The following is a 12,993-nucleotide window of genomic DNA, read 5'->3' on the forward strand; positions in this document are numbered from 1 at the left end:
TCTGCTCAACAGTTCTGGGAGGACGTTTCCCAAGGAAGTAGGCTTGTCACAATCTCCATGTAAATGCAACTAGGTTTCTCACCTTTCTTTTCTACCAAAGCTCTTGAGCCTGCTAGAGGACCAGAATCCTTCTAAGACTTGACATTTAATGAAATTACAAGTGGGCAGATGAAGGACTCCTGAATCCCTTCAGTTAGAAAGCTCAAGCTTTGGCCACTGTTTTAGATCTTAGTAAATGTAAATGGGACCTCAAGCTCCACACACTTCGCTTGTTTAATTAGAATTCAAGTTCTCTGCTATGCTTGAAGCAGAAGCAGCAAACCAATCTCAAATGGATGAAATGAAACAGTGTTCTTTCATTTAACTCAGGGCTTTGTCTTGTTGGTTTAAGAATTAATCATAGGTCCTTTAAGAATTAGTTTGCAAAAGAAAAAACCCCCTACCAAGAGAGATCCAAGTAGCAGCAATGAAAATGGCTGTTCTATTGCATTACATATGATGCTTACCTTTAATATTCAGATCTATGAAAATCTAAACCTACAATGACAACCGAAGAGTTCCACAGCTTAGTTTTGTGATTCTGCACACACGTCTAAAGAACAAACTTGCTGAATTCAATGTATTCACCACAAATTATGCAGTTTTATAACTAACATCCCCAGGACCCTTTGACCGTGAAAAGCATGGGGGAAAAAAAAGCCAAGTTAGTTAAATGTTAGTTCAGCCTTGCACACTTAAAACTAAGAACTGAAAGCTTGGTAATTTACCTAAACATCAATTTTAATGCTACTGCTTGCCTGGGTACAGACTAAGATTTCAGCCAAAGTTACCTCCTTTATGGAAAATATATTGGAAAATATATTTTTAATAATTTACGTGCTAGTGCTGCACATCCATACAGTCACCAACCTCCAATGAAACTATGATGCCCAAGTTTCATCCTCCTTATAACTGGCATATTCTTCCTTAAGTATCATACAATCCTCTCACACAGCATTTTGATTACGATCTCTAATGTCCATCATAAAAATCATCACAGAACTACCCAAGACACCTGGCACAAACATGACAACAAACAGCAATGAAAATTTGTAAATCAACTTTATTCAACGATGGCCATCATTTAGGCATCGGCAATAGTAACTTCAACTTCTACACCTGGTTCAATGCTGATGGAAGTGATCTGCTTCACAATCTCAGAAGGGCTGTGTAGGTCAATGAGCCGCTTATGGATACGCATCTGGAAACGATCCCAGGTCTTGGAACCTTCACCACAAGGAGTCTTCCTGGTAGTGATTCGCAGAGTCTGAAGAAAAATCATAAACATGGGTTATTTAGTTGATGCATACAAAGAAGACTAATCTAGAATCAAATCGATCCATGTAAAAATACCGTATGGTATCTAAGTCATCTGGGAAGTTAATTCTAACACTCCTTCACCATATTCAATTTAATTTTAAAAGAATTGCCGATTAAAATGAACTGAAGCTTTGACAGAAAAAACCCTTCAATGTTCAACATGTTTTGTAATAAACAGTTGCCCCAAGTGTGGAAGCAACTTCTGAAGTCATTGCCTATTTACACTGAGTCACCTTCAATTTAGTAGTACTGCTTTTCATCTCACCACCCCCCACCCCCCCCTCAAAAAAAGATGTTTCAAATGCACATTTGCAGAAAACACCCAAACTTTTAGGACAGGAAAACAGTGTTAAGTACCTTGGTGGGCATGCGAACAGGTCCTTTCACCTTCAGGTTTTTTTCCTTAGCACCTCTGATCAGGTCAGCACAGACTGAAAAAAAACCCCACAACAAAATAGGTCAGGTTTATGTCGTGGTTTTTTTTTTTTTTTGCTTGTTCTTTAAGTGAAGATTTTAAACAAGACGTTGGCTCAGAATAGCGTATGAAGTGATCATTGCCATTCATTTTAAGGGTTATCCTCATAGCCAACCACATACTAGTGGAAGTATTACACCATGGTGAGCAAAATCATGTTACAACAGTAGACAAAAGCCATTACAAGTGTAAGCCATATTTAAACTGTTACCAGCCTGAAGATCCTGCATCAGTGATTCTACTACATTTACATTTTATGATTAAAACACTGACAAAACCAGTTCCCAAACAAGATTAAATAATTTCTGAAGGAATGTGAAACTTCTAAATGTAACTCTTCATAACAAGTGACAAAGTACCAGTCAAGAAACAGCACATTTCACATCTTACACATTCAAACAGTGACAACCGAAAACCCCACAAGGACTAAAGGAATCTGCACTATCTTACATGAGTCATCACAACATGAAGTTTTCAGCATGATGAAAACCCCCAAACACTAGCTTCCATTACAAATTAAACCAGAATCTACTTGTCAGTGTATGAAGTGCTCTGGGTTGTTAGCCAAGTCACATGCAAACAGGCAAACACTAACATCTTTAACTACAACTGGTTTCAGTACATTCTACTTTGCAATACATGATGTGATAGCATACATATCACTCATTCTTAACAAACTACTCCAGTTAAAAAAAAAAAAAAAAAGTATCACTCACCCTTCTCAAGTGATTTTACATTGCGACTTGTCAGAGTAATTCTAATGCGATGAATTGCCACCTCTTGTTCCACAGGTGCTTTGCCGGTATCTTTAAACGCCTAAAACGTTGAAGTTCCAAACATCAGACACTACAGTCAACACCAACTAACGATACCCGCAGCCTCTTAAAACCAGGCTTCTAGAGCCTAAAGAACAATTGAACTACGGGACTATTTTGCTCTCCTGACTAGACGACACGACCGAAGGGTACAGCGGCACAGAAGAAATGGTGAGCACTGCCAGGAAGGGCACTGTCCTGACTGCTCCGAGGGAAAGCAGTTTTTTAATGTCTTAACTGCACCTCCCGGTGGGAAGCTGCAAGAACGTGCCTCCCTACACAGAGCATGCTGTCCAGTCACGGATATTCCCCCTCCTCAAAAACAAGCCATTTTTGATTTCACGTCTCTTACAACTTAACCTCACCAGGAATTAAGTAACAAAGACAGCTACAACTTAAAACAGGGAGAACAAAAAGAGGCATCTGGCCAGAAGGGCTAATTCGGCCGCTCAGGGAACCGATTCGTAGAGTTTATGCAATTTGCCGCCTGCAAACCACTGGCCACTGACGTGGATGAGAGAAAACGACAGTGCCGGTGCGGAGGCGGCAAACACGGAGCTAACAAACCGCGGGCCGCACGCCGATGAGGTACTTACTACCTGTCGCACACGCCTCTAACACCGGCCGGACTTGAGGGCACACGCACGAGGCCCTGCGCCACCGCCGGGCCGAGCCGCCTCCGTTCCGCCCGCGCCTGCCCCGCCGCTCCGGAGGACGGCCCCGCCAGGCGGCCGCGCCGCGGCCTGGTGCGTGCCGGGCCGCCCGCCCCACCGGCCGGCTTCGGGGAGCGCCGGCGGCAGGCCCCGGCCGGAGACGCCCCGCTCCCGCCAGGCGCCGCCCCAGCGGCGGGGACCCCGCGGCCCGCAGCACGCGCAGCCCTGCCCCCGGGCCAGGCCCGGCACCGGCGGGGCGCACGCGGCCGACCCGGCCCGGCGGCCACGCGGCGCTGCCAGCTGCGCGAGGCGGCGGCCCCCCGCCCCGCCCCCGTCCCCCTCACCATGGCGGCAGCGGCGCCTTCCTGACCGACTTATTCCCGGGCGAGGGGCGCGCAGGGCCCAGCGAACAGCGGTGAGCCAGGAAGCGGCGGCGCGGGGCGCGGGAGAGGAGGCGCGGCGGCCGCGGGGCGCTTATATAGCGAGCGGCACCGCCTCCATCCGGGCGCTGCGGGACCTTTCACCCGCCGGGCTGCGGCCCGGAAGCGGCGCGGAGGGGAGGCTGGGCCGGCGTGGCCTGCTGGGCTCAGCTCGGCTGCGTGGCGGGCGGCGAGCGGTGGCCGCCGCCGTGAGGGGCCGGGGTCGAGCTTCGGGGGCTGCCGCGGGACGTGCCGGGCTCCGCGGCCGGGCGGTGCGCGGCACTGCTGGGCCTGGCCGGTGGCCGGCGGGGCACAGCGCTGTTCCCTCCCGGGCCCCGCGGGCGCCTGGCGCTCCTGGCTGCCTTTACCAGCAGCCTTCGGCTTTCTGTTGGGGGAGGTACCGGCGTGTGATGTATAAGCAAGTCCTTATTGCTTCCAGTGGTAACGAACCCATTCCCATCTAAGTTTTATAGTTTGGTTTTTTGGTTTGTTTTATTTAGTTATTCCTGAAAGTGGAGTTGTGGGAATGGAAACTTTAAGTAAAAACGCTGGTTTCAATCTTTCTTAATTTTAAGAACTGAAATCCGTTTTATTGAAGCCCCTTTATTTAATCAATGATGGGTATTGGAGGGATGTTTTTTAATGAGAGCAGCCATGGATTTGGCCTGACGACTGACAACTGTCAGCCCCAAAACAAGCTTTTTTTCTGCTGGGAGAATGCTTGTTTCTAGTTATGTCCCTACTTGACAGTTTTATTGAAATGGAGAAACAGACATTATATGTTAGAAAGTGACAGCTGATAGTAAGGTCACTGTGATTATCTTTTATAAATAATACTTTAATTCTAGTTTGGGTTTTTCTCCAGTACTTGGAGGCATGTATAAATGTTAGCAAAACGGCTGCCACCTTTGGAAGCTTAGTAATTACTACAGCTATTCAAAAAAGACTGCTTGGCCTGTTAATATGATGTCAGTTTCAGCTATCCCACTAAATACTCCACCGGCCCCCCCCTCACCCCCAATGCTTTGTAGGTCTGAATATAGTCCTTAAACCTCACATGATGCAGTTAAATTTTATATGCCAATTGTTACATTGTGATGCTCAGTTTCAGACTTGTCTTGCACTTCCATTGTTTGTACTCACTCTTTGAAATCTCTGTTTTACTAATAACTTATTTGGGCTAGATACTACATTCTGATAAAGCAGTTCCAATAAACATGGTTACAGAAGTTGTCATCCCATTTCTGCTTCCTGAAATGCAGCAATGTCTTTTGACAATGGAGATCAGTACTTAAAAAATCTGTTTTGATGATAGTGCTGTTTCTCTGGCTTCTTCCTGTCTGTAATGAAAGCAGTATTTGGTTCTGGTGCTTTGTTTTTCTGAGCCATTTAACAATTATATTAACAATTTTCAACTCACTTATGCATAAGGAACCCATGTTTACTGTTGTCAGCTATTCCACCTGTTTACTGAGGAAGTTCTCCATCTATAAGTGTTTATTTATCACTTTTAAATACATGGCCTCACACTGATCATGCCAAAACACTTAATTTTCTGGTAATCCAGATGGTTGTCAATCAACAATATTGCTACATTATTTACTTAAAAGTTTTATGAATGTTCTTAGTAAACTATTTCCAGATAAAATATTGAGCAGCTTGCTGCTGAGAACTGAATCCTGTGGGATTCAGTTAGAAATATGTCCGTGACCTCACTGATGATACAGACCTATAACGTGTAAGTTTTCATTTACTTACCATGAACTATATACGTGCATAACTATGCCAGTTTCTGTGTCCTACTGAACCAATCTACGAATGTGTTACATCAACACCGTTGCTGTTGTCTACTAAATGTATGCTGTAATAGCATGAGGAAAAAAAGTCAATCTGCAAAGATACATTTTCTCATACACTTAAGCTGTGTAAGTATAATTTCCTCATTTATTTATAGTCCCTGTATCAAGAAGTCAGTTTGAGTTTTGTTTGTTGGTTTACGGCTTCCCCCCCAGGATTAATGCAAGGTTGACAATAAGTTCCTGAATTTGTTCCTTTACTTACTTAATTTTCTAGTATTGGCACCACCTCAGCTTTCTTTGCAATTTTTTCATTTTCTGAGCTTCCCCAGATTTCTCAAAGCTTATGGAAAATCCACATTAACAGCACACAAGTCATCTTTGCCAGCTCTCAAAATTCTTGGATGCAAGCTATCTGGAGCTGCTGATTTAAAAACCCCCTTCTGTTCCTATGTTTAAGGTTTTCCTTAGCTATTGTTAGAATTCTCTGATATATGTTGGTTTTCTCCACAAATGTAGAATAGAAATTGATCTGAACTACCTGCTTTCTCTGAAAGACACAAAAAAATAAAACACTCCAAGCTTCATGCTATTCATGAGTAAATATCCATTGTCAATACAACTTTTTGCTTATCTTCTGGGTTTTTTTGTAATTTCTAGATTCCAATTCATATTTTGTATTATGTCTGGTTTTCCTTTGGTTACATATTGGTTTTAACGTAGGTTTTTCTCCCCAGCTATTGCTAATTTTAGTTGTGTGACTGAGTTTGGACTTATTAAATACACTTCTGGCATATGCTTTTTAGATGAAGCATCCAGGAGTATTTTCCTCATGTCACGTAATTAAGAAGATAAACAATAAAGAAGCAAGACATGCTTTTAACATGACTTAGTAGTCTGTAGCAGAAACAGTTTAATACCTAATTTCATGATTTATTACACAGAATGTTGTTCCATGTGCATTCAATACACTTTCTGACTTTTGTTTTTTATGGATTACTAGGATTATTTTTTTCTCCCTTGCTTTGACCGGTTTGTCCTTCAGAATCAATCCTGAGTAATTAACTGAATATTGTTATCCATATATTTTCCACTAGCTTATAGTAAAGTAAATAAGATTACATTTATGCTTCCAAATTAGTAACTCAGTTCCTATTAATTAACTATATATGTGTAGGGTTAGGTTCTTGTCAGGTGTTTGGTTTTTTGCTTAATTTTAGCCTGATCATGTTTGTGCTAAATGAATGGTCACCTGATTTCTTTAGCTACTTAATGCGATTGCATTTAATCTTGCCAAGTTTTATCTGGGAAGCTTTTTTATTCCCCCTGTGACAGGCTAAGTTATACAGTTTTTTTATGCAGGAGAGATGTCCCAGTGTTCTGCAAATCTAGATCCGTTTGTCTAGATGTCAGTTAGCCTTCCATCTTCCTATGTTCATGTGACAAAAAGGATCTTTGATGAGATCTAGAGCGGTCATAATTAAAGAGTAGATCCTGGTATGAGTCTACCTATGTGACTGAAGAGTTAACCGGACGAGCATGTGCTTGCTGTGACTCTATCTTCTGAAGTATTGTAATAACTTCTTGACGTGAAAGCTTGTGCTGTCTTCTGGTGAACGCTGGACTCTGGTGCACCTTTGGGTGGTTCAAAGGACAGACATATTCCCCAAGCTTTGCAGATTGGCTTGTGAACACCATTTATTCTTTTGAGTAGATTTATTCTACTTGTTTCACACAGGTGCCCTGTGGATGATTTTGACAGGGCTCACAGTAGCTACCTTAAATCTGCTTTGTCAGCTTTCATAGTAATTATCTGATGTGGAAGCTACCTGGGTTATGCCAGCCTAATGCCTCTAGTCTTTGCTTTCAATGGTGATTAAGATACGGCCAAAATATATTCTAGCTTCCTTCTCCAAGGTCTTTGGGATCTGAACAGACCTCTAAAGGTTTTGTTTGAACTTCTGGTCATAAGATAACTATGAAGCAGGATCACACTCGAGGCTTCTCAGGAAATCATCAGTAGGTGGTAGAGTATCTAAACCAGTCAGCAGCAATGCAATGAAAGCTATTTTCAAGCCTTTTAAAAAAGGCTTCAGCATCTGTTTGGTCTTAATTGTAGGTATCTGCTGATTCTCTTATGTTAATGTGAAGTTACTTGGTTGTATCGTGTCTCAGAACTCCCCTCACAAGTTCTTTGCTCAGCAGTTAAGTATTACCTGTTAATATCCCTTTGTTGTCTCTAGGTTTTGAACATCTGTAATTACTGTGGCTACAGGTGCCTCAGCTGCAACTGAAAATATCCCCTTTTTAAAGATTGATTTGTGTAGCTGGGTAGTTGCTAACTAGTAACTAACATTCTCTGCAGGTAGCAGATGGGCAGAAGGCACAGTGCATGAGCACCAGTCTGCAGCTTGAGTTCTCATAGTGCACCTTGCCCATCCAATTTAGATTTTCTAAATTTTCATGCCAATTCCGGCATAAAGCTCATCATATAAAAATTGACACCCCCCTCAAAATACTAGGTTGTCTTTACCTTAAAATTTTTTCATATAACATGGAAAACATGAACTAGATACATTACTCAGAAAAAAAGCAATTGTGCTTTGATGGAGACCTTTACTGTTGGCACATGTTGCGGCAAATATTGATCATTAAGAGATTTTTTTTCAAGTGGGCAGCATGAACTTTGTAGTTATCACTTTTTTACTTCTAAATATGTACTTTATGCCTGAACAGGTAATACATTTGGCTTCTAATATCATTGGCTTGGCTAGACCAAAACTTCTCCTTTGTCAGCCTGTTTTGCCTAGTTCCTCTGACACAAATCACAGTAACAGAAAATACATAGCTGCTAATACGCTAGAGCGTTTCTAGTGACACCAGCTCTGTGATACATCACTGCAGTATGTCTTTGAACACTCGGGATTGAAACAAGATTGTACATCTGGGCTGCTTTCAGGAGATACTATTTGAATTTGTCCTGCTATAGTTCAGTCTTAAGATTTTTTTTGAATTGATGAATGATGTCTTCTCTGCTTGTCTGGAAGAATGTTTGTTGCTTCTCCACTCCTTGCTCTGCAGATGTGATGCTTCTGTTAAATTTGCAACAATGAAACAGCAACTTTTTGCAGAGAATAACTGTGCAATTCATACAGTCTTGACAGCACCAAGGTAATTTATTGATTAGAAACATGTAATTTGCCAGTAACCAGTGAACTGTATGTTGTGGATCAGTATCAGCAATAGAACAGAAATCACAGTACAGATGCTTACAAAGTGTTAATAAGCACCTACAAATTTCTTGCATACCCTTCTACAACTCATCCCACTTACGTATTCACACAGTTCTATATGCACATGCCCTCTCTTGTGAGAAGTGTGGGTTACAAATGCACACTCACTGTTTCTAAATCCTTGTTGGAAATGTGGGCCCACGTGCCTGTGCAGCTAATCCACGCGCAGTGCTGGTGGGAAGCATGCCCTGTGAGTTCCTGTGCGCACTCCTGAGAGGTGGGTCCCCACTAATCCTGTTGGTCCCCTAGCCAGTACTGGGAGTGGTGTGGCAACTACTTACCATGTCCAGTGGGGAGGATGCTGTCAGGCCTTAGAAATACTAACACCTGCTGCTCCAGTACTGCTTTCCCACCCCAAGGTTTCATGCTATTTACACTCATGTTCCTACCATATCATCCGTTGTTATCCAGGCTACGTTACCAAAAGGGGGGCATGCAATTCCTTTACAAAAAATCCCCAATATCAGTCCAGTGAAAGCAGAACTGGTGGATGCACAAACAAAACTGTGGTTTTGCATCTAATTTTCATTTTGGAAATCACCTTGGAAGACTTTATGTGTGCAAAGGTTAATCAAGTATAAAAAAATACATTCCAAACTGCACAAATCTCTCCAATGCAGATTTGGCCACTTGGGGCAGTACCACTTGGTACTGTTTCTCATGATCTCTTTTATTTTGAAAAAGTAGGCAGGTTGAGAAGACTGCAATAGTTTGTAGCGTATGTTAAAAAGTTGCATCTGCTCAAATAATACCCATGGGACTCTTTGAACATAGCAAGCTGGTTTATCAACTGATTTGGAAATGGCTTCCAGGATGCAGGTGGGAAGAATACACTTACCTTGCTGACTTCTTTATGGGTGCTTTGTACTCCCAGTGCTTAGGAACTAGGGGTGCATGGTGGTACTTACAAACTAATGTAATATTGTGCTAATAAAGACTTTGGAGCTGTCTTCTCCTTAGGTCTGCCTCCTGCAAAGACTTTGTGGGAAGCTACCAGCAGCAGAATGTTTGCATGGTTGGATGTCTGTCCTTGACGAAGAAAACGTTGATTCATTTCACAGCAATTATGTTTACCAATATATGTAGTCCACATATTTTTGCCCATGACCCTCTGTCTGCTGTTTCAGAGCCCAGTTATGAAGTCACTGATTACATTTTTTTCTTCCAAAGACCAGTTTAATCTAATCTAATTCTTTGGCGAGACAGAGTAGGAGGGAATCGTTTCACGGTGCTTGCGCTGCCTCTCTATCATGGAGCAGGGATAATTTAAGGAATGATCCCAACCTCACACTGCCTTCCAACAAGAGGGAAAATTTGTCTTGATATAAAATGCATCACTGCACCGTGTTTGTTGGTTTGGGTTTTTGTTTTTTTTTCTGAGAAGTTTTCCCTTATCCCTTTAAAATCAGTTTCCTTTTTGCGATATTCTTGATCCAACTGGTTTTTGGATGATGAATGTTTGCAGGCATAAAATTTAGCAAAAGCTTACCACAGATGAAGAGGAGATTTAAAGCAAAGGGGAATCACCATTTTAACGATACAGGACTATTAGAGATTAGCTGCATCTCATGCTTTTATCTAGATTACATCCAGGTGTCAGGTTGACTTCTGTGGGACTTGTGAAGAAATGCCCTTCTAAACCCTGGCATCTGTAAAGAAAGACTAAATCCAGTTCAGTAATGCATGCTCTGTTGTGACCTGACCCCCTGTGAACTAGCCAAGTTACATTACTCAAGCCCTGGCAGAAACAGGAATAATAACATAAAACTTAGGACCTGGAACTAAAGGAGATACCATGGTGTTAAAAATGTGCTTTAGAAACAGGAATTATTAGCCACTGAGGAAATCATTACACTGTGATTGTTCAGAACAGCTGGTCGGATCCACAACATAACATGAAAGTGATTCAAGAGGCATCAAATACTAAGTTTTGGTTTCAAAGCACTTGCTGACTTCTCTGAAAAGCTAATGTGGCAAAGTGGCAGCTGCAGCTTACTAGGTAGAAATTATGAGGTTGTGGTAGGGGGGCAGGAACAACAACCATAGAGTCTGTAATGTCATTTCATAGAAGACCCAGAAGTTCTGTTTCAGAGAATAACTGATGGGAGGGTACAGCAAGGCTATTAAACTTGTATTTCATCTAAATGTACAGCAGTAGTACTGTTACTGTAGGAACTTCACTTGTAATGAAAACAGGGCTTGTAGATGTCCTTTCACACCAGTCTGTAAAACATTGTTACATATGTGGAATATGGTTTGGTTAGTCTCCCAGGGAATAATATAAAATAGAAAAGTCTTTTTCCCACTTAAGTGTTGTAAGAGCAACTATATGTAGATGCACACAATTGCGCTTCCAACATTCCTACCTCTGTGCACAGTGAAAACTCTAGCAACAGGTTTTGCAGATGCAGATCAAGGGGAACAGTATTGTCTACTGGTTTAAAACTGAGGAAGAGATAGTATTTGCACTTCAGAGAGTTGTGGTCAAGCAATTCAATTTTTAGGCAAATAAAATTAATTATTGTGGTATACGTAGAAGGTGGTTTTGAGTATGGTAGCCGTGTCCCCTGGAAAAATATCCACCGATATTAACATTTGTAATTTTTTCAGCATTATGATCTCATGTTTTTCTTTTAAGTACAAAATACATATATTACAAAATAATCTTTCAATAACTATGACTGTTGGAAGATGTGACTCAATGATCTTAAAAGTCTTTTCCAGCCTAAATGGTTCTATGATTCTGTGTTTCTGAGAGCACCCAGCAGGTACTTTGCGCCATCAATGCCCCCTTCCTGCACCCTTGCAGCAGTGTATTTCCTTTTTGAGAGCCCCTGATGTGGTCAGAGGAAGATCTGCTTCTCATACACTCTTGTGAAATGTTCCTGGGTGAGGTAGAGCCAATCACTTTGTTCTGGCAGGTACAAATGCTTATACTAAATACCCAGGGACTGATTCTCCTCTTTCCTTAAAGAAACAACATACCTTTGATATATAAAACTGTGGTTTTTACTCTTAAAATCCATATGTAAAAGATACTTCTTTTCCAATGCGAATCCACCATTACTTTGTGTACTAGTATACATTGCTAAATCATTAAAGTATAGCATTAACTAATCATCATCGTAATTAGCACATAGTGCAATCATCAAGAAAAGAAAGAAAAAACCCTCACAGACAGTTTGGGGCAATGATAATAAATAAATAAAAATAATTTTGCTGAGCATGTAAAATTAGCCAGCTTTTCATTCTGATGGGCCAGGACCATTGGGTTTTTGAGGGGCTGGGAGTGAGGAGAAGGCAGCTGTGCTTTTTTTAACTGAACAAGAGACTTCCACGACCTGGTGGTAATGCATGACGGCTCTGAACCGAATCAGTGTCCTTGTCTAATTTTAAGCACTAGTTCAAGACCTTCAAGTCCAATAAGTGGGCGGGTGGCTCTAGCATACAACGCAGAAATTCACATGCCAGCATTAACTTTTTTCAATGAGAACTTCAGTGATTGAAAGGCTTGTAGCAATTAGGTTTGGTTTTGGGGGTGTCTCCCCTCTTCCTGCTTCTGGCTTGTCTCCTTGCCTCCTCCAGCTACCTCCCTTGTCTCCCTGTGCAAACGGCTCTTTCATACTACACTTGCTGTTATTAGTCAGGTAGTGCTAATTTGTATCGTTGGGACACTAACCAAATGCTGTTTGCAATTCAATACACAACTTTTTAAATGAACTGTGCAAGTGTGAAAACTTTTAAACATAATTTAAAGAAATATATTTCCTCTGAAAGTCAGCTGTCAGCAGGAATGATTAAATTTAAAGAATATCTTTTTCTCCCCTTTAAATCAGAGACCATCTAATAGTGATCATTTCACTCCCAAAAGCTATGCAAGGATTGACAACTTTAAGGGAGGTCTGGAGAAGTTCTGTCACTTTCTCTGTTCAGGTGCAACTTTCTATACTTGTTTCTGGGGCCAGTTTCACTTACACCATGTCTGAATCAAAATCCTTTCACCATTTTTGAATGGTGAGTGGTAAGCGGTTGAGAAAAATACATGGCTTGAAAAGAAAACTGGTTTTCCTTCCGCCCTTTTCGGGGGAGTAACTTAAAAAGAGCTGGACATTTATGTTGCCAATTTGCAACCTACTTTGCTCTTTGTAGCCTGGCACATGTGCAGTAGAATATTTATTAAGTT

The 12,993-nt window shown here is 41.7% G+C and overlaps 1 protein-coding gene and 1 non-coding gene across 2 annotated transcripts; both read right to left on the bottom strand.

Moving 5' to 3' along the window:
* Positions 1-1,084: 1,084 nt before the first annotated feature.
* RPS20 (ribosomal protein S20) lies at positions 1,085-3,780 on the bottom strand. The gene is made up of 4 exons (XM_040588175.1): positions 3,647-3,780; positions 2,551-2,650; positions 1,717-1,790; positions 1,085-1,306 (listed from the first exon to the last, which is right to left on the bottom strand). Exons 1-4 carry the CDS (start codon positions 3,647-3,649, stop codon positions 1,124-1,126), a joined length of 360 nt encoding a protein of 119 aa, XP_040444109.1. The 5' UTR covers positions 3,650-3,780; the 3' UTR covers positions 1,085-1,123.
* On the bottom strand, positions 1,883-1,947 carry LOC121085937. The gene has a single exon (XR_005827250.1). It is a non-coding gene; the product is annotated as a small nucleolar RNA U54 (small nucleolar RNA).
* Positions 3,781-12,993: the final 9,213 nt, after the last annotated feature.

Source organism: Falco naumanni, chromosome 3, assembly GCF_017639655.2.
Source record: "Falco naumanni isolate bFalNau1 chromosome 3, bFalNau1.pat, whole genome shotgun sequence".
In the NCBI taxonomy this organism is placed as follows: domain Eukaryota; kingdom Metazoa; phylum Chordata; class Aves; order Falconiformes; family Falconidae; genus Falco; species Falco naumanni.

Excerpts from the sequence above, each read along its gene's own strand:
- RPS20 (XM_040588175.1), bottom strand. Across the intron at positions 1,791-2,550 it reads TGTAAAATCACTTGAGAAGG|TCTGTGCTGACCTGATCAGA; the intron begins GTGAGTGATACT and ends GTTTTTTTTCAG. Across the intron at positions 1,307-1,716 it reads CTGTTCGCATGCCCACCAAG|ACTCTGCGAATCACTACCAG; the intron begins GTACTTAACACT and ends ATTTTTCTTCAG.